Source organism: Spermophilus citellus (genome assembly GCF_964194105.1).
Source record: "Spermophilus citellus genome assembly, chromosome: 5".
Taxonomy (NCBI): Eukaryota; Metazoa; Chordata; class Mammalia; order Rodentia; family Sciuridae; genus Spermophilus; species Spermophilus citellus.
In genome coordinates, this window is record NC_138186.1 from 926020 (window position 1) to 947415 (window position 21396).

The following is a 21396-nucleotide window of genomic DNA, read 5'->3' on the forward strand; positions in this document are numbered from 1 at the left end:
CAGCTTCTCCACACTCAATTCGGTGGAGCTGGGCTGGCCCTCTGCAAGCCTGGCTTGCCTTTTGGTTCTGCCAGAAGATATCCAAGGGAAAGCTGAGGAATTGGAAGGGCTGAGGGACACACCCTAGATTCTGCCGGTACCTCACTTCACTTCCTGGCAGCAGCATTACTTGAAGTAGCACATGGTCCTCGTTCCTGGGATGCTTTCTACACCCCAGACCCAGTTTCGGCAGATGCCTTAGAGATCACAGCCCCAGCCGGTCAATGACAGGCTCTTTCTCCAAATTCCCAGCTTCTCATAGCCCCACCTCTTCAGACGTAGTCTGGACTCCCAGGGTGGCAGCTGCTTCCATCAGTTTCTAGGTTCCTTTCTGCCCACAGCCTTCTATTGCTCATTGACCACACCTGTCCCATGCATCCAGGTAAAATAAGCAGTGTGAGGGGTTTCCTTCCTTGGTTCTGACACACCTAATGTACTTGGCTCTAGAGATGACTTTACTTTCAAGTTTGTGAATGTTAAACAATCTTTTCTCCAGGTCTACCTGCTTTCACTCAGCTCGAGGTTTGCAGTCCTCACTCCCATTGTTGCATGACCTGTAGATGATTGATTTCCATGTCTGTCCGTGAATGGACGTGTCACAATCAGTTCATCCACTTTCTGGTGTTCTTATTCTCTTGTAAGGAACACTAGTATGAACATTTCTGTGGGCCTCCCAGGACAAATCGATCCTCAGCACCACATAAAAATAAAATAAAGACATTATACCCACCTAAAACTAAAACATAAGTATTAAAAAAGTTTTAGTATTTAAAAATAAATATAAAGAAAGGAATTTTATCCACTACAACTAAAAAATAAATATTAAAAAAATATTGAGGGTTGGAAAGAATTATTGAGGATTTATGTGGGCCATAACTATCACTGTCTACTGTATTAACATTTTAAATTTAGGGGTTGGGGTTGTGGCTCAGTGGTACAGTGCTTGCCTAGCATGCATGAGGGACTGGGTTCGATCCTCAGCACCAAAAATAAATAAATAAATAAATAAAGATATTGTGTCCCCCTAAAACTAAAAAATAAATACTAAAAAAATTTAAATTTAGAAGTGAAAACAATATTCATTTGGATAAAAAACCCTATCATGTTAATATAAATAGCATGTTGCATAAAAACAACCTATTGTTAACATAAAATACATTCAAGGGAAAAGTTGCTGAGAGCCATAGCCAAGTAGGAATGATGCATGGCATTTTTGGTTGAAAGGTGACGCCAACAAGACATTGAGATGATATGATTATGTTAAGATCTGTATTCAAATGGATGTTAGACCCCTGCTGTCCTCCTCGGCCTGCTACTTTGGAGCTCTAGCGGGACTCCCGGAGAGTTCCCATTGATTGGGGAAGTGAGGTAGGAGGGATTTCCAGAGGAGGGATTTGTCTGTTGGTGTAGTATGGCCCGGGAGAACGCTGCATGTGTAGTTCGGCATATTTCCCTGGAGAGTGCTTGGCATTGGCTGGAGTTTCAGAAATAAAGTTTGTTCCTGCTTGAGTGGCTCGTGATCTTGTGCCCAGCCAAGACTGTGGCATGGCTGGGCACAAAATCACGAGCCACTCACAGCTTTATAGATTCAAACAGCAATTCTTTATTCCCGAACTCACACCGGCCTCTACATACACGTTCTGGGGAAATCCCAGTTCTGCCGCCCAATTCACTTACTCCACGAGGCTTTTTTCCAATATCCCATTTGAATCTCACGAGAACTCAACGGGAACAAGCAGCAGGAACACCCTAATCCTGGCAGCAATAATCTTCAACCTCCAACTTCCCTAAAACCCCTATTGTCTTAAACCGGGAACGCCCTAAACCCAAGGACCGGGATACTTCCTCAAACCTGATCAGCTCTAAACCCGGATCCGCCTTGGTCCTTGAGCAAGGTCACCTTACATGCAATGTCAACAGCGAAATTCTAAGGCAAGTCCATATAACATGGGGTACGCTGGCAAGGAAATTTCGATGCGTCATTCCTACTTGGCAATGGCCCTCAGCACAGCCAGACTGCGGCAAAAAGTGGCATTGATTTCTGAGTTTACAGGTCTCTTTAATATCCGAGTGCACAAAGCAAGGTGGACTGGCGTTATTGGAAGTAGAATACTGAGACCCGGGTCCATTTTGAGTCGCCAGGGCTCTCTCCATTTCTGGAAGTTTCTTCTTCCTCCTGTTGTCACGCTCCTAGATGAGATGTCAGTGACCCCCAGTTGCTTGACCTTGATGGACAGACCTTTCCAACCCTATTTTTTACAGTGACATTACTTGCTTCCAGGTCCACTTTTTCTATTAGGACAGCCATTACTGCTCTTCTGGATGCAGTTTGCATGACCTATCTTTCAGTTGTCTTGTATCTTGATATCGGAAGCATCTTCTTTTGTAGCATCCAGTTGAATATTGACTTCATCCCCTCCCCTGACAACCTCTGCCTTTTGACAGGATTCTTCATGGCTTCACATCTGACAGGATTGTTGATGTATTTGGATGTACACATTTTAGCTTCTGTTGTCTCATGTCTTCTTGGCTCTTTCATTCATGATGTATTCCTTTTTTGAATTAAGCAAACACTTTACAATGCAGCATTTAATTTCTGTGATCATTCTCCCGCCATTTATTTTGAGTTTTCTTTAGAAGTTGCTCTGGGATTTGTCATATATTTATGAGAACAGTCAGAAATTTGTACTACCTTAATTCCAATGAGATATAATAAAAATCTCACTCCTACATAGCTCCATTCCTCCCCCTCTGTCATATCATTGTTAGATGATGTTACATTTATAAATATTTAAAAACCTGACAAACATTGTTCTAATTAATACTTCATAGAGCTTAATGCATTTTATATATTTTTATCTTTCTTTTTTTTTTGGTGCCAGGGATGCTTAAACTACCGAGCCACATCCCCCACCCTTTTTATTCTTTTATCTTGAGACAGGGTCTCTCTGAGTTATGTAGGGCCTTGTTAACTTGCAATCCTCCTGCCTAAGCCTCCTGAGCCACTGGGATTACAGGCATAGGCTACTGCCCCTAGCAGCTTAATGTATTTTAAAGAAGCTTAGAGAAGAAAGGTAAGAGGTGTGTATTAACTTATTTGTATTCACCTTCTTGCTTATCCATTCTAGTTTTCGTGATTTGTTCTTGTGGGTTTCAGTTACCACCAGGAGTCCTTTCTTTTGCCCATGACAGCTTTCTTCTTGCCTACTCCTTTGTGCCACGGTTAGCACATATGTTACGTTTACATATGCTGTAGGTCCACATATAAAAACACACATTGTTTTGATGATCAATTTCTAAATCAGCTAAAAGAAGACATGTGTGTTTATGCTGTCTTTATCCTAATTACACAATTACTTCACAGATGCTCTTTTTTTTAAAAACATATGTGCAACTGAGACACCATACAGTGTCACTTCCAGTGTGGAGAACTCCTGCAGCCACTCTTGTTTGGCACATCTCTTGTGCAAGTGGCAAGTTCTTTCAGCTTGTGTTTATGTCATACTCTCTTTTTATCCCTTTCATTTTGAAGGATAGCTTTGCTAGATAGAGAATTCCTAGCTGAGGACATCTTTCTCCAAGCACCTCCAGATCTTCTCCCATTGCCTGCTGGTCTCTGCTACTTCCAATGAGAAATTGGCTGCTACTCTTCTTGGGGTCCCCCTGTAATTAAGAAGCTATCCTTCCTGCTGCCGTCAAGACGGTCTCTTTCTCTTTAGTTTTTTTTTTTTTTTTTTTTTGGCATACTTACTGTGCCACATCCATTTGTGGAACTCAGTATATTTCTACCTAGCATCCATGGGGCCTCCTGCATGTGCACATGAATGCTGTTCCTTAGAATGGAAATCTTCCACTACTGTCTCTGAAGATTTTAACTCCTTCTCTCTCTTCTCCTGGTGCTTCCATTTTATGTATGCTGTCCATGCTTAGTGGTGTCCTACACCTTTCCACTCACCCTCTCTAACCTCTTTTTACTGTCTTCATTGTGTTGCCTTTTCCAGATTGCATATATTTGTGTGTGTGTGTGTGTGTGTGTGTGTGTGTGTGTTTCTCAGACTGGTTCTGTTCACTTAGTAATATGGATTTAACGTTCCCTCCGTGCCTTTTTGTGGTTTGATAGCACATTTTTTTTAGTGATGAATAATATTCTATCATGGTTAGAGAATATACTTCATGTTATTTCTTTTTGAATTTATTTGGGTTTGTTTGATGGCCTAGCACAAAGTCTCTCCTAGGGAATGTTTCATATGTTCTTGAGAAGAATCTATATTCTGCTGCTGTTCAGCAAAGTGTCCTATAAATTGTTAGACTTAGTTGGTTTGCAGTGTTTCTTTTCTGTTTCCATGAAGTTTATCCATTCACCTGTGGAAGGTGTTGTTATCCGATGTTTGACAATTGTGACCGAGAGTTCTGCAAATATTCCTGTACTGGGGTCTTAAGCGATGTCAGTGTTCAGCTCATTGGGGTAAAACCTGGGATTGTGATTATTGGATTGTTTGGAAGAACTATGTTTAGTTCTGCAAGAATCTGCCACACTGTCCTCAGAGTGGCTGCACCGTGTTGCACTGCACCGCAATAAACCAGAGGGAGCCTCTGGTGCTCCACAGGCTCCTTGGCGTTTAACAGCATCAGTGGTTTAAATTCTAGCGGTGGCACTATGTGTGTGGCTGTAACTCTCGGGTGTTTTAGTTTGCATTTCTCTAATGACATACGTTGAGCATCTTTTCATACACTACTTTCCATCTATGTCTTTGTTGGTAGGTCGTTCAGATCTTTTGCTCATTTTTAAACTTATTGTAGGCTTTAACAGTCTATCTATATTTTTATACCAGTCCTTTATCAGATATGTTTCTTGCAATCATTTCCCTGGTCTGTGGCTATTCCTTTCATCCTTTCGCAGAACAGACAAGATCCCGACGTGGCCTATTTCGGCAGGGCCAAGGCAGGAGGCATGCGCTGTGCCGGCGGAGGGCGTTGAGTCTGCAGACGGGCCGCTTGCCTGGCGCACCTCGCGAGCCTGGTGGCCTCACACAGGGCAGCCGCTAACGGGTAGGCGACCCAGATTCCGCCACCAGGAGGCGCCGACGGAGCCCCGGGGTGGCTGCGACTGGGCGAGTTCTTTCCTCCAGTGACTGGCACCTGCTGGCGACCGCTAAAGGAGGGGCGCGCGGACGCCGGTGTGCAAATTCGACTGCTCGGGTGCCACCCGTGCAGGTCTGCAGTCGTGTTCCCGCGTTAATTGCGGGACTCGGAGAGCGCTCCCACCTGGGACCCCGGGAACTGCAGGCGACAGACCCGCGCCGACCCGCGCCGACCCGCGCCGACCCGGAGTCGACCCTCCAGGCGCCGCAGTCAGATCCCAGAAGCCCGGGCGCAGTTCCAGCTCCGCCTGCTCGGTAGGCCGGGCCCCGCGGTCCCCGGCCGGCGCCAGGCGTAGGTGCGGACATCCACGCAGCTTCCAGGGCCGTGGAACAGCGCGTCCCTCGTTCCCGCCATGCGCCCCGCGGAGCTCCGAGCCGCTCGCGCTTCCCTCGTGCCCAGGTCCCAACCGTCACCCGGACCTTGGACGCTCGGACTCGGGCCGATTCCGCGGCCGTCGCGAACATGGCCGGCTGAAGCTGTCCTCCAGGCCGTCGACCGCGCCCACCGCTCCCATGGGCAGCTTCCTGGGCAGGCCGGGTCCCTCGGCGGCCCCGGCGCGCGCGGATTCGCCAGAGAGGCCTCGGATCCGCGGGCCGGCTCCGCCGCTCTGCCACGTCCAGCGGGTCCAGTACATCCATCGCGCCCATCCCGCCCCACGGCGCAGGCCCTCGAAGAGGCCGCCGAACTGGGACCCTGCCCATCCTGCGAGGGTGGTCAACGAGGCGTGGAGGCGCTTTCCCATGAACAGGTTCCAGAATTCCGTCGTGGGGCCGCTGCCCTCAGATTGGTGGGAAAGCTACCTCAAGCGGACCATTTGGTCGCTGCGGCACCCGCGGGCGGTGTGGAGCCCCGTGACGGTCAGGATCACTTCTCCCGAGCAGAGGGCGCCCCCCTCCGTGGCCTCGGCAGGCGTGATTGCCTCCGCGGGACCCTCGGAGGAGCCGCCAGACCCGTGCGCCAAGGAGACGGTGCTGAGGGCGCTCCGGCAGTGCAGGCGAGGGGGCGCCAGGGTGCGAGAGCCGCCGCTCCCCGAGAGCTCCCACCCGGAGCGGACTCGCGAGAGCCGGCCCTCCGCCTTTAAGCCGCTGGCGAAACACCGAGCCGGCGCCGGTTTCGTGCCCAGGCCTGGGCCTCTGAAAAGGAGCTGCCACTCCTGGAGCTCCGGTCACAGCTTGAAGAGGTTCGAGAGCTCCTGTGCTGGAAAACGCACAGCAGGCCCCCTCTGCGCCAAAAGAAACGCCATAAGCAGTTCTTACAGTTCTTCCAGAGATTTCGTAGAGCCATGGAAGAGAAGTTTTTCCAGTACATCAATCCAGACACCAGAGTGGCCCTTGAAAAGGAAAGAGAGAGGTCCCCAGTCTCGGTCTCCAGTCCCAGCGGTGTCAGACACTGGATCCCCTGGAGCCCCTGACGGTTGTGGGCAGCACATTCTGAAGGTGCCAATGCTGCCATCTCACCCCGGGAACCTGCTGTCTACCAGCCCAGCTCCCCAGGTCCTCGTCACTGTCCCACGTGTGAGCTCTGCCTCTGGGGAGGCCCTGACCTTGGGGAAGAAAACTGAGCGGCCATGGAGTGACAAAACCAGAGAGAACACAGGCAAGGCCTGGGCTGGCATTCAGCCTCCCCTGCCTTTCACTGGGCCTCCTTCAGGCACAGCAGCTGCCACCAGCACAATTCCTCAGCTGGAAATCTTGAAGACGCAGAAGTCTCCAGGTCCACTGGCCTCCCCAGGGTCTACTGGAGAGGCAACCAGTGTGGTGCAGAGCTCTCAGAAGACACCTAACCTGCCGACCCCAGCTGAATACTCACACTCAGAGCCCCCAGCAGAGACCTCTTCAGAGGCAAAGCCTACAGCTACTCTCATCCAGCTGACCCCAGCCTCTCCCACATCACCAGCCACTGACACCGCTGGGCTTCCTTCAACCCCTCAGGCTGACAGGTCTGCCACGCCCCCAGGTCCTCTTGTGGTTACCGTCGCGGCACCCATCATGCAAAGCTCAAGATTTGGGGTGATGAGCATCTCAACTCCCCGCCCTTCCCCCACCCCTCCTGCTGTAGCTTCGGTTTGCCCCATATTAAGACCTACTCTGGGGCCCCTGCACAGTACTGAGATGGCAGGCTCCTTAAATCCCAGAATCCCAGTCACACCTGTAGCATCTGCAAGCTCTTCATTCCCCACCACTCCAGGTGTCTTCCCACCCACCTTCAAGCCCGTCTTTGGTAGCACAGGACCTCTTAAAACTATGCCAGTGCAGGCTCCTTCCCCCTGCAAGCAGCCCTCTCCTCCATGTGCTCCTGCTTCCTCTCCTCTGCTCCATGGCCTGGCCAGAGCCACCCCTGTGGTCAGGTCCACGCTGACCAGCACATCCAGAGACCCAGCCTTCAAGCCACCTTTGGATCTTGGCATCACAGGAGACACTTCCTGTAGCACTTTCATGCTTGGGGCAGCCCAGACCTTCAGGGCGAGTTTCTCCCCAGCCCCGGGCTTCATTCTTTCACCACACCAGCACCCTGCCATTCCCACTGTACATACAGTAACTGTCTTTAGCCACGTTTTCCCTAGTGTTATCCAGATATTCCCCTGCAGGGGCACTGATGGTCTTCGGGATGTGTCAGCCCCAGCCCTATTACCTGCAAACCAGGCTGCGTTGTCACCCAGCATCTCCAATCTGACCCCAGCATTCACAGTTCCCATGGGGTCAAGCTCGAGGCCACCCATCCCAGTATTCCCAGGAGTCACTCCCCAGCCTGCATCTGGGGCCATGGGTGGGCAGAAGCAAGGCTTCCCCCAGCCAGTGCTGGCCCCACTCTTGGGTAACTCATTACTTTTTGGGAACTCAGCAGTGGCATCCCCAACTCCAGTGCCAACTTCAGCTCAGACAGCCTTTGGGGGTGTGATGCCTGCAGCCCCCACCCTCCACACGCCTGCCAGCATGCAGCCAGGCCTGGGCAGCACCCGTGATGGCCTCCCCTGGGGTCCAGGCAATCCAGCTGGCTCTGGAGTTGCCACCCACAGCCATGTGAGTGGGGCTCGAGGCTCGGTGTTTGGCAGCACAGCACCTCGGCCTTTTGCCTTTGGGGGACTGGTGACCCCTATGGACTGTGGGGAGCCTGTGAGCTCTGCCTCTGGGACTTCCGATGCTGATGCAGGGTTTCGTGGGGTCACTAGCCCTGTGACGCCCTTTGGAGAAGGCTGGAGCCTTCCCCGCCAAAACACACCTTTGTTCTTGGGAAAGGCCAGCTTCTCTGCAAAAAAGATGTCTTTTGCTCACAGCACCCCTATTCCTGGGCCAGTTAAGGTAGGCAGCTGTCTTGGCCTTGGGCTGTCCCCTCCACATTTTCAGGACTCTGTAGGGAGAGATGCTTTTAAATCATCAGCTCCTACCTTTTCCATTGGTACAAAATCAAAAACCCCAAGGAATCGGGAGCAAGGGCATTCCCGAAGGCATCATGCCCACAAGAAATAGCTCACTTTCCTCTTACCTGTACCCTGGTTTAGACCTCAGTGTTTCCATGAAGAGCTCTGGTCTCTGCAAATTCACTAAGTCAGACATACCCCAGATCTAGAGTAAGCTTTGTATGCTCACCCCGGGGTCCTAAATATACATCTACCTGGAAGAAGGTAGAGGACCAGGCACCATCCAGTGGTGACAGCAGATGACAGAACTAGACCCCCTGGGCTTAGACAGAGCTTAACCCCTTTCCCCCCAACACCGCTCCCTGCCCTGCTCCTCTGTGTCAGGTGTGAGTTCCGTCAGAGCTGCCTCCTGCTGCTTCCCAGGAACAGCCAGGGCAGTAAGGCCACAGCTGCAGACTAGGTGCTCCTGCTTTGGGGAAGGAGGAATAGACTCTCCCTCATTCTGAGCCTTTGATTTGGCTCTGATAAATGGTTCCCCTCTTTGGCCCCTTAGGGATACAGATTTCTCATTTCTTGCTATTCTGTTCCTCAGTGGGTTCTTGGAGAAGCTTTCGGTGTAATTTGACCTTGAATCCAGCTTCTCCGTGAGGATCAGTGGTTGACCCTCAGGGAACTCTGTGTGCTGCTCCTGTTGTGCTACTTCCCCAACAAGCTGCCAGTCTTTTCCTGAGAGAGGCGATAGTCCAGCCCCATCCTCCTCCTGCCAATTGAATCTACAAAGTGAAGACTGTTGTGTGAGACCCCAGAGGTTACTCCTCACTCCAAGAAAAGGAGGCCTTTGGCCAGTGTCCTTCCAGGTTTGGACCCAGCAGGAGCGCCTTCCTGGATGCAGGTCTCCACTTGCCACCTTCCCCCCCCCCCCACCCTCCCGTGCATACACATGAGACCTACTCTCTTGTCCAATGCTGGTGTCTGCTGTGTGCTTCCGATTGCGTGTGGGGGAGGGGCGGCTCCTAGGAGTGGTGCCACTGGTGGGGTTTGGCTAAGGGATGGGCAGGCACACTTCTTCGTGCTACAAGAGCTGGTTCCTGAACGTACAACAGCACGTGACTCTAAGGGACAGCCTCTCGGGAAATCAGAGGGCCAGGAAAGAGGAACACTGGCCATTCCTCCAGCACCAGCCAGAAATGCACAACCAGGGGACAGAGCTTTTTTCTTTTTATTCATGCCTCATCACCTCCCTGTTCAGGGCCTGTGCGGGGAGGGCAGGTGGAGCAGAAAGCCCTGGGGCCTGACAACAGAGAGAAGGGGGAAAGGGCAGGTGCCTGAGGCCACCCCAGGGCAGCACCTGTGGGAGGGGGTGGGTGAGCACTTACCATCCTGAGAAGAGGCTAAAATGGCTTCCTGAGTATATGGGCCACCCATCTCCTGCTGATGGGGACTGTGAAGGAGGTCTCATTGGAAGAACAATATTAAGTTAGATGACAAAATAAAATAAATTGTTGAAATAAGTCTGTGATACAGGAATTTCTGTCCAACTGATTTGGATATGGTGGATATGGAGGCAGAGTGAGGTCTGGAAACCTACCTGACTCCGCCCAGTGAAGGCCAGTTTGGGGATTTAAACGCTGATGACAGGAGTGTGCTCATTCCTCCAGAGCAGATTACCGGAGTTAGAATTCTAAGCCAGGCCTGTCTGCTATGAACACCCACTTCCGCTGTCATTGCCCACCCAAACTTGCAACCTTACAGAGGGCCAGGGAGAACACATGGACACTGTGATTCGACGTGTCCTCAGCCCCATTTGCACTGACCTTTGGGAGCAACAGACAGCTCCTAGGTGGGAGGGTTACACCTTAGTGTGGGATCCTTGTGTAAGCCATAAGCCCATGATCCTGAAAAAAACAAGGAGTGCCCAGGGCAAGGGGAAGGACCCTGTCAGCTAAGACTCGAAGCTTGAGTTGTGTCTCACCAAGGGGACAGGTGAGGAAGGCAGGACGAATTGGGGCAACTTCTGGAAGCTGGCTGTAGCAGGGATGAGCAGGAGCAGGTCACAGGGAGCTTACAAACAGTGTGTGGAATGGATGTGTCCTGAGTCACCAGCATGGAAAGCCTGCAGGCCTGGAGTCGGGTGGGAGACTCTGAGGACCACAGCATTAACAGTGTGAGTTCTGCCGGCGACCAGCATGGCAGTGAGCCCGGTAGTCAGCGCTGGCACGTGGAGGAGCAGGAAGAGAACAGACTAAGGAGCAGGACTTGGGGAATCCTTGGGGATCTGACCTGGGTTTCTCCCGGGGCTTAGAACACGGCTGTTTCCGTCCCAGTTCCTGCTGTTCTGTGCCTTGCAGCCAGCACTGTGGGCAGTGCAGAGGACACTTCAATTAGCTATGTGTTTTTCCAGCTGTTTACTTGCCCTTCTCTCTTCCAACCTCTGGGCTGTTCTGGGTGCCTTTGCTTATCACAGGGACATAACCGTTAAAAGCAGAACTGTCTTTTCCTGGGTGTGCCTTCCAAGACCTGAAGACCCAGGGGTGGAAGGAAAGGATCGAGACAGAACCTTTAGGAACGTGTGAGTTTGGGGGCAAGGGACTTTTGGAAAGTCAGAGTCACCTGTAGTGCAGGGAGGAGAGATGGAGTCCAGTAGTGAGGAGATGGAGACCCCAGGAGTGTGGAAATTGGGGCTGAAGGGGCCCAAGGCAGTCTGGGAATCCTGGCAGTCAGTGCAGTAGGAAACAGGCGGATCCAGGTATCTTCAGGGAGCGGGGAAGGTTTGTCATGCAACATGGAACCCTGAAAGGACAGGTTTGGTTTCATGCAGATCATAAACCCAACCCCTGGGGAATTTTAATTTCCTTAACTTCTAAAAATAGAAATTGAATTGAAATCTTGAAAATGAAGTATTTCTTGTTAAATGAGGTGTTAGGCTATTTGACATTCAGGAAAAGGTGTCTGTTTGGAGGGTGGATCTGGATGTCAGAGGCATGAAAGCTCTCCCGAGTGGGGGGTGAGTCTCTTCTGCAGCTGACCCTGAAGCCCTGTGCCCACCTATTATCTTCCCACTGGAGGAGATACTGAGGTGCTGGGTGTCGCGAAATGACCCGGGAAAGAGTCACATAAAAGGCTGTGCCTCTTACCACTTCCACTGACAAACCCCTGAAGGAAAGAGGGGGTGTTCGCCCTGTCTGCACATGGACAGGTGAGCCCGACGTGTCTGCTCCTGTCAGCTCCCACGTTGTCCTGGCAACCTGTTCATGAGAGTGTCTGTGTTTCCCAGGAGAAAGACACTTCCCTCGTTGTCCTGTTTCCTCTTCTGCCCTTGCCAGACTACACTTACCGTCCACATTTCTGCCAACAATCATTCAGAGCAATCTAGGCTTTTTCTTGAGGTGCCCCAGGATTTTCCTACCTGCTGCCCCTTTCCCAGCTTCAAAGACTTTTCACACTTGGGTATTTGTTACAGCAGCCTCCACTCTAATCTCCAAAGCTGCATGAGTTCCCAGAGTTGCTGGGACAGACTTGGTGGCTTCAAACGAGAGTCTTGGCAGCTGGAGGTCTGGAACCGGCTTGGACAGAATCTGATTCCTTCTGAGGCTCTGGGGAGAGCCCACCCTCACCTTGGCCAGCCTGTAGTGTGGCCAGCAACTCTGGATGTATGTGCCTGTGCCTGCCCCTGCCTGGCTCTGAAACCACAGGCAATGCTTATACAGTCACCCAGTTCTCTTCCCTGTCTGCAAATTTCTGTCCTTACAGGGACCTAGACATGGGATGTGGAGCCCACCTGGGTCCAGTATGACCTGATCCTGATCACATCTGCCACAACCCTCTTTGCAAATAAGGTCATATCCACAGGTACCAGGGCCCAGATATCAACATGTCTTTTTGAGGGGTCATATTTCAACCTATACCAAGCCTCTTGCAGTTCCATATGAATTCTAAAAATTTCAAAGAAGTTTAGGTCTTTAACTTTCCAGCAATGGTTTGTAGTTTTCCATGAACAAGTCTTTTACCTCCTTGCTTAATTTTTTTCCTAGGTAGTTTATGCCTTTGGATTCTGTGGTAAATGGAATTGTTTCTGTCTTAATCTGTTCAGACTGCTGTATCAAGATACCATAGGCTGGCGGCATATAAACAACAGAAATTATTTCTCACCGTTCTGGAGAATGGGAAGTTCAGTGTCAACCTGTGGCAGAGATGGCACCTGTCAAGGGTGCCTTCCTGGTGTCTTCCTGGTCCTGGGATGCAGCTTCCCACTGCATCACCACAGACAGGGAAGGTGAGGGTCTGCCTGTGGCTCTTTCTGCAGGCCCTTAAACAAGGGTTCCTCTCTGTGGTCTAATCACCTCCCAGCACTATCACCTTCGGGAATGGAATTTCAGTGTAAACTGGGGGACACACACGCTCAGTCCACTTCAACTTTATTTTTGGATTGCTCATTCCAAGTGTCAAAACACAACTGTCTGTGTGTGTATGTGAATCCTGTTCCCTGCAACTTTGCTGAATTCACTTACAAGCCCAGCTATGTGTGTTCCTGGGGTTTCCTAGGTATAGGACCAGCCATCTGTGAGTAGGCGTGGTGCCTACTGGATACCTTCTGTTATTCCTTCTTACTCATTACTCTGGCTGGGGCTTCTAGTATGCTGAAGAGCCCTGGGGAGAGGGAGTCCTTGGTCCTGATATCAGGAGGAAGACTTCCATATTTCCACAGCTGACTGTGATGAATGGTAAGTCTGACTGTGGGTTTTCCATAAATGTCCTTATTCAGGTTGAGAAAGTTCCTTTCTATCCCTAGCATTCTAAGTGGTTTGTTTTTTATTCATGAAAGAGTGCTTGATTTTATAAAATGCTTTTCTGTGTCAATTTTCTGGGTTTTTCTTCTTTCTGTTAATGTGATTGGTTAAATTTTTCATGTTGAAGCACCTATATTCCTGAGTTAAATTTCGCTTGTCATGATAGACAATTTTTTTTGGTTCATTAATAGTTTCCTGTGGGTTTTTGCATCTTATATACATAAGGCATGTTTGTCTGAATCATTTCTAGCTTTGATTCCAGGGTACTATGATTCTCAGAAATGAGCCAGAGGCTGTTCCCTTCATGTCTACTCTTCAGAGGACTGTTTGTTTGTTTGTTTGTTTTAGTACTGGGGGTTGAACCCAGGGGTGCTTTGCCATTTAGCTATAGCCCCATCCCTTTTTATTTTTAGACAGGGTCTTGCTAAGTTACAGAGGCTGGTCTTAAACTTCCATATTCCTGCCTCAGCCTCCTGAGTGGTTGGGATTACAGGTATGCACCACTATACCCTAAGTACTGGTCTTAAATCTTCTTTTGAAATTTGGTAGGATTCACTGGTGAAGCCCTCTGGTCCTGGAATCTGTCAGGAGGCCTTGGCTCATTGATTCCATCTTTTTACTTGCTACAGATTTCTTCTGATTTTCTCTTTCTTGAGTCAGTTTCAGTAATTTGTGTGTTTCTAGAAATCAGTCCAGTTTATCTAGGTTATCTAATTTGTTGGCATACAATTTGTTCAATATTCTTTTACATTCCATTTTCTTTAGTAAGCCTAATAGTGATGTTCCAACTCTTATTTCTGAATCTTGTTATTTTCTTCTTTTTCTCCTTAATTGATCTAGTAAAGTCAAAGAACAAATTTTTGGTTTTCTCTATTCATTTGCTTTTCCATTCTCCATTTTACTTAGCTCAAACTTTTCTGTTTCCTTCCTTCTGCTGAGTTGGATTTTAGTTTGCTCCTCTCCAGGCTGGAACCTTTCTTCTTATCATTTGGATTTGAAGAAATAAGGGTGACACACTTGAATCTCCCTAGTGAATCCTGGACTGCTCTTCTCCGTGTAAGAGTTTCTGATCAATTTGTGTCACCTTTTAAGAATGCAGCTGGTAAATACAATTCAAAAAGCACCCTCCAGTCCAGATTGTCACAAACAGCGAGGTAACCGTTGGCAAAGTGCCACAGAGACCTCTGCCCCTGCAGGTCACACCTCAGCCTGAGCACTCTGTGTTCTTCAGAAGTCGAGGTCAAGCCCCCATGGGGTGTAAAGGAGCTTCTGCTCAAGAGGAATAACGGAGTCAGACGTGTCCGGCAGGTGTAAGGTCTGGTAGGCAGGAAGCAGGTCCCCAGCCAGGACCACCCTTTAGGGCTCGTTTTGCTACCTTCTTAAGGGAAGCATCTTACCTTGGCGAGGCTTCCCACTCTCAGGGTCAGGGCTAGGGACACCTCGGCGAGGAGCCGGAGGCTGTGGAGAGGACACTCCTCAGTGCCGTCTCCTGTCTCCTCGCCCCAGCTCGCCCCAGTGGACACACGACCCGACGCGGTGGGTCCGCGCGACCCGCTTCCGCACAGCAGCCCTGGCCGCGCGCCGGGCTCCGCCTCCACCCGCCGCTGGCCCTGTCCCCGCTGCCCACGCGACGTCGAGGTCGGGGCGCCCGCGCGGCAGGCAGGGCCGTGGCGCTTTTGCTCGACACGACGCCCTGGACTTTCGTGACTCTCGGAAGTTGGTTCTTCGTAGTTGAGGAGGAGTCCATCGTGAACAGGCCGCAGTGTGGGGGTGAGGAGGCACAGCTCGGCCGGCGGGAGCTCCCAGCCCCGCGCGGCGGGGCACCGACGGGGGGTCCCGCTAGGACAGAAGCTGGGAGAAGCCGGTGCCTCCACACTCGCCCTCTGCCAGACTGGTCGCCCCTGCCCTCCGGGGAAGAAGTAAACGTTGGTTTCCCCACCTTTTCTGGCAGTGCCCGCCCTTGTCACTCATGGCAAAAGACAGGCCATCGCTCCCTTCGCCCTGCGGAGGAGCTGGCGGGTTCACCTCTCGTCTCCAGCGAATCCCGCGAAGAGAATGCGCGCTGATCCTCAGTCGGTCGTAGTTTTGCGTTTTCTTCACATTCAAAAGAAAAACACTTTTTACTCCTGCGCAACGTCTGTGTTACATTTTTACTTGGTAAACGCCTCACTGCCACTCCTTTATTCAAGTCTATGCATTTGTGAAACTTGGATCAAATCAGTGGGACTGCCTGGTCAGCCGGTCTCCTCAGCACTGCTGGTTGCAAAAATCATGAAGACGCTGTTTTTATCTCCACGTAGGTGCACTACATCGGTGTGGACTTTATGGGGGAAAACGGAGGCAACAATTAAATATGAAGTGGTAGAAGACGGGAAGCATTAACCTTTTTAAAGTTTATTTGTCTGGATTCTAAGGGGAGACATAAAATGAGAGAAGAAAGGAAGGTGTAGTGAGATTTTTGTGAAACAAAAAGAAAAAATTAGTTAAAGCACTCTGCAGTGAGTCCTTAACAGTCAGAAGATATGAATTCTTCTAAACAACACGAACCCAGAATTTATAGGAAACCATACGCGCGGGCACGCACACGCACACACACACACACACACACACACACACAGAACTGAAATGGAAAGATGGAAATAAAGCCTTGAGGGGAAGGTGCTTTTTCCTTTCCTTGGCACCTTTGAAGACGCTCTTATTTGGAGGTATCCCAGACCAACAGCCGGTGGCCCCCTCAAGCACTGTGACTAGATGTGAATGTCCAGCTGTGGGAGGACCGTGGAGCAGAATGAACCAGGAAGGAAAGCTGTCTGTTAACAACATGCAGCAACATCCAGGGAACTGTTTCAAGGGAGTAAGCAAAGTACAACACAGCACATGTGGATCTCACCTTGTTGTGTACAAGAAAGGAGTGAAGCAGAAGATACTCATACCCAGGACTCATCAGAAAGAAACAAAGCCAGTCACCTACAAGGGCCATTTATGGGGAGATCAGGGAGCAAGAGATGGCTCTGATTATATCTATCTTGGTATGGGAAGGACAGAAACAAACCAACAAAACAAAACAACAACAACAACAACAACAACAGAACCCTTAAACTAGAGGCAAAGCAAAATAATTGGACTTCACTGGATTTCAAGGGAATAATAAATATCATACTGGAGGACAAAAAGAGCCAAACCAATCTGTATTATTTTTTAACACAGAATCTGGACCAGGGTGAAAATTACAAAGAAATCTTGAACTCTTTCAGTTGTTGTTTTTTCCCTGTTGTCATGCAGGTGAAACGATTTTGAAAGTACTTTAGGTGTTTCAGGTGTACCATCTGACAGTGAGCATGTTGATATCACTTGGTGTGTTCTCATTGTGGAGAAGGACACACCAAGGGGAGGGAGAAAGGACTTCTTGGGCATGAGTAGACCTGAAGCTGATATTGTGACTCGTGATTATCAAAATATTCATGTGTGTATACACTTGTCTGTACACACCTGTGTGCATGTGGTATGTGTGTCTGTACATACATGGATTTCGTAGAATTTTTTTTGCTAAAGGGTCCTAAAAGCAAGACATCTCAGAAGCAATAAACTAGCTGGGCCCTGGATATGGTGGCTCACTCAAAGTTTCCCTCTGGGGAACAAAGAGGGGCTTGTTATGCCACAAATTCAGAGCACCTAGAGATCACAGGGGCACAATGTGCCCGGGACATAGTCACAGACTGAGGGGCTCTGGCCAACCAACTCTGGAATTAATTTGAGTAATTAAAGACAACAATGAATTGCAGATCGCTGAAAAATAGGATTTCAAAAGCTCACACTAATAATAAACACACACATAGATGGAGGTTGGTAGAGGGCTCTTGCTTATAAGCGAATGCTGAAGAAGTCCAGACTGCTAAATGTGAAGGGAATGCTGGGTTGAAGAACCATGGGTTTGAAACCATCGTAGTAAATATGGTTCAGGTAGGACTTACAGATGCCAAGTCTGAAGGGAAATTTTCAAGGGAGCAAGCTGTTTGCATTGTCTTAGTGTGTCTCCCTTGCATTGCCTTAGTCACAATGGAAAAAACATCAGCCTGACTGCACAACCAGAATCACCCCAGTAACGAAGGGTGATGGACACAGAAGTCTCCAGTCTCCAGACAGTGTTCCAGGGACGCCTGCTGCTTACATGGTGTACTGCGTAGACGAGTCCGACAGGAGAAATGAGCAGTGCACAAGGGACTAGCAGTCCAACGCCTTAACCACTCGGCCACCTCCTGTCGTCTGTAGATTCTTCTTTCAGGCCTGCTTTTTGATCCCAGTGCTCTGCATATCGTTGCCTGAAAGACTCTTCATAAAAGTTCTTTTCTCTCTCCTCCCCAGGGCTTCTCATATTTCAATTTTGATTTTATTCTATTTTTTAAATGTGTCCTTCAAAAATGTCAGGGTCATAAAATACTCATTGGTATTTATGTGGACAGGTTAAAGGGCACTAAAAGGCTGTGGAGGTTACCTGGTCCTAACTCAATCCTGCACTAAAGTGGGGGTGCTGTAAAGCGCATTACAGATCAACTGATAGAAGTGGAATACAGGCAAAAAATTTTTAAAACTACCACACACACCATATTAACAGTGGTTGCATAAGAGTGTCTTTGCTTTCAGAAAATTCCCTCTTAAACATTTGAAGAGCAAAGGGCCGCAATACTTAAAACTTACACTTAAATGTTCTGGAAAATGGGGTTGGGGGAGTAGCTCAGTGGTAGAGCACTTGCAGAGCTGCCTGCAGACTGAGTTCCATCCCCAGCATCAAAATCAAACCACATTGCTTGTTTTTACCCATTTTCCATGTTTGAAAGTACTTTAAAAGAAAAAAAACACAAAGCATGGTATAATGAACACTCCAGTGGTCATCAAGGCATTGAGTGATACCTGATCCCTATGGTTCCCTCTATTGGTCTCCAAGGCCAACTAATATTTTGAATCACATTTGGACTGGAGACCTCAAAGCACTTCGCTGGGACAGTAAGAAGGGTGCAAATCTTGATACTTCAGAGGCATACTGGAACAGAAGAAAACTGCAGCCAGACCCGACGAGGGTGGGACTCGAACCCACGCGTGCAGAGCACAATGGATTAGCAGTCCATCGCCTTAACCACTCGGCCACCTCGTCCTGTTTAGCTTCCCTCTCTCTGGACTCTCTTTTCAGGCCTGCACTTTGATCCCAGTGCTCTGCATGCCGTAGCCTGAAAGACTCCTCCTAACAGGTTCTCTCCTCCCTCCTCCCCAGGGCTTCTCACATTTCAATGATGCCACCCTAGTGCCCAACTGTCATCGTTTCTCGATGCCCACAGTTGCTCTCCAGCGACAGCGAGCATCTTTTTGTTGTCTGCAAGATCCACGTTTTCCTTCTACCTCCGCCTGCAAGGTGCTGAAATCTCCCCTCCGCATCCCGTCGGTTGAGTTCCTCAGATCTTACCAGACCTGGCAGCCTTCTTACTGAGCTGTACACAGTTGAAAAATTTTGCAAGAATCCTTTCCCTCTTGGAAACGTATTTCCATTCTATATCTGCCACAGAATTTTATCCCAATATTATGTATTTTTACACGTCAAAGACCTTATCTGCCACACTGCTTCTATGAATAGAAATCTGATTTTTACTTATTTCCAGTGACCAAAAATCTCAGTTTTAAGCATTTTTCTAATGCCTTGAATTACTTTTACGTGTAATGTTAGCACACAGTAAAGGACACACAGAAAACATTTTAATAAATAATTTATTATATATGAAAAGTAGAATTGCGTAGGAAATGCATCTTTTAATGAAAGATGAAAATATTTCCCCCAACAATTCGTGTGTCTGGATGAAAATTTATTGCTGGAGTGAGATTTCAGTGGGAATTAACAGCAAAATAACTGATTTATGGTTCGGAGCTTGCAGAATATATTCTTATTAGTAAGGTAGAACCTCCAATGTTTTTAAGAGCATGCTTTTTACACATTTAACTACAAAGTCATTTTAATTAAAATATATAACTTTAATTAATAAATAACAGCCATAAACAAAAGTGATAGCAGATTTGCGACTACATACAGATTATAAAATAAGGATGTCCGTATTATTTGACAGAAGTCAAAGAATTTTCTTACGAGTCCGAATAAGCGTAAAGAAATTAGGACACTAGTTTTCTAATTCTCTATGTACGCATCCTTTTTTGAAAGTGAGACGGCTGTGTCAAGGGCCCGTGGCATTTCCCACTGTCCTTCTGTGTCACAGGAGGCGGTTGCATAAGTAGTGCGAATGGGTGCCGGGCAGCTGAGGGGGGCCCCCAGACCCCGGAGCCGGTGCCGACGGCTGGTAAATCTCCTGCGCCCGCCGAGCTGCAGGGCGCCGGGCGCGCTTCCCTCCCGGCCTCCTGGCCTTGGAGTCTCTCCTGTGGGCCTTCACCGCCTTTCTTGCCTCTCATCCCGCTTCTCTGCAAAGCTCGCGCGCAACATCCCTTTGCGGGAGACTGAGCTTTCCCACTTGGTCTAAGAGGGTCTGAGCTCGGGCTCTCTCCAGGAGCCGGCTGGGCCTGACCATATCCACAGGACAGTTTGGCTCCAGGGAACCAAGAACACCAAGAGCTAAGGAACCCAGGTGTCGCGTGGTCTGGCTCTTGCTGCTTCACATCTAGGTTCAGAGAGTGACCAGGGCCTTAGTCCTATTGGAGCATCCCGATACTGATGTTTTCTAAACAGAGGGCATAATAAACACTGAGTGGACATCAAGCAGCTTAAACAACGAGTGATCCCTGGTCCCTGATGTCCTAAGAGCATGCTTTTTACACCTTTAACTTCAAAGTCAGAATGCAATTGTAACGGGGTCCACTTCATGATTTGAACATGACCCTTGCTGCTCTGCCACCATGGCTTATTTAAAACCGACATCCTCCCGTCCCCTTCTCTCTCTCCCTCTTCCCCTCTCTATCCTTGGGGAAGCACGATTATGCGTCTTCCCATCCCAGGCCAGTCCTTTTCCTTGAGCACACATCACAGGAACGAAGTGATTCAGACTTCGGGGTGGCCTCAGAGGACCTAAGAAGGGGCTCTCTGGGAAAGCCACAAGTGAATTGTGACTCCTGACAGGACACAGCTGGAATGCAGCCTTTGGAACCACCTCTGTTACTCTTCACCACCAGAATCACAGCGTCTAGGACAGGAGTCCCTGCATTTCTCTTTTGCTAGTAAAGCAATAAAACTCCTTTTTCCTTTTTCTCAAAATCTTGTTCTCGTTATTGGATGGACATCCAGGACAATGACTGAGCTATCAGTAAAAAATGTTTTTGTACACTAAAATTCATGAGAGGAACCCGCCAGTGGCCTTTGAGCTTGTGGCCCTGTCTCCTGAGTGAGCCCGGGAGTTGCAGTGACCAAGCACACAAGCCGAGGTACTCACCAGAGCCAGTGCCAGCCCAGATTAGGGTCTGAAACCAGACATGCTGCTGGGAACCAGGCTTTGTGGGAGGTGGAGGGCTACGCTGTCTTGGGGTCAACCTTGAGGAATACAGATATTAGTAATTGCCAAATTTTCCTGGTAAAATAGTACAATAATCATACAACAGAAACCTCTAATACACATTTTAAAATAAAACTAACTTATAGTTTTTAGAAACTTATTCAGGAGCTCACAGTAAATAAGTCTAGTTGACAACTGCCCCTCAGACTGAGGGTTTGATGCTCCCCAACACCCCTGGGGGGGCTTTACATTTAGGGCCAATGGCCACTCTAGTTTTGCAAACAACAATGGTTGCAGTGTCTTCTCTGGATGCCTCTCACTCTCTGCCTTCCCTTTCTTCTGACACTGCATGTAGGCTGTGGCTCTGGGTTTGAGGACTGCTCCCCTGCTCAGGACTCAGGGACCATCGCTCTTGAAACCAACTCAAGCTGAGGGTGTCTCTGAGGCTGAGAGCAAAGGCTGCACCCCCAGACCTGAACAAGGCCAAGAAGTCCAGAGGCTACACGTGTAGTTCCTGCCTTTTGTCTCTTTGCTCCTCTTCTGTAAAAGCTGTACCTCAGCCTTCAGCCTGTGGACTCAAATCCTCACTCACTGA

At 49.1% G+C, this 21396-nt stretch overlaps 1 protein-coding gene across 1 annotated transcript; it reads left to right on the forward strand.

Moving 5' to 3' along the window:
* Positions 1 to 5693: 5693 nt before the first annotated feature.
* Positions 5694 to 8648, forward strand: POM121L2 (POM121 transmembrane nucleoporin like 2; the record flags this gene model as incomplete). The annotated part of the gene is made up of 1 exon (XM_081296448.1): positions 5694 to 8648. One exon carries the CDS (start codon positions 5694 to 5696, stop codon positions 8646 to 8648), a length of 2955 nt encoding a protein of 984 aa, XP_081152574.1.
* Positions 8649 to 21396: the final 12748 nt, after the last annotated feature.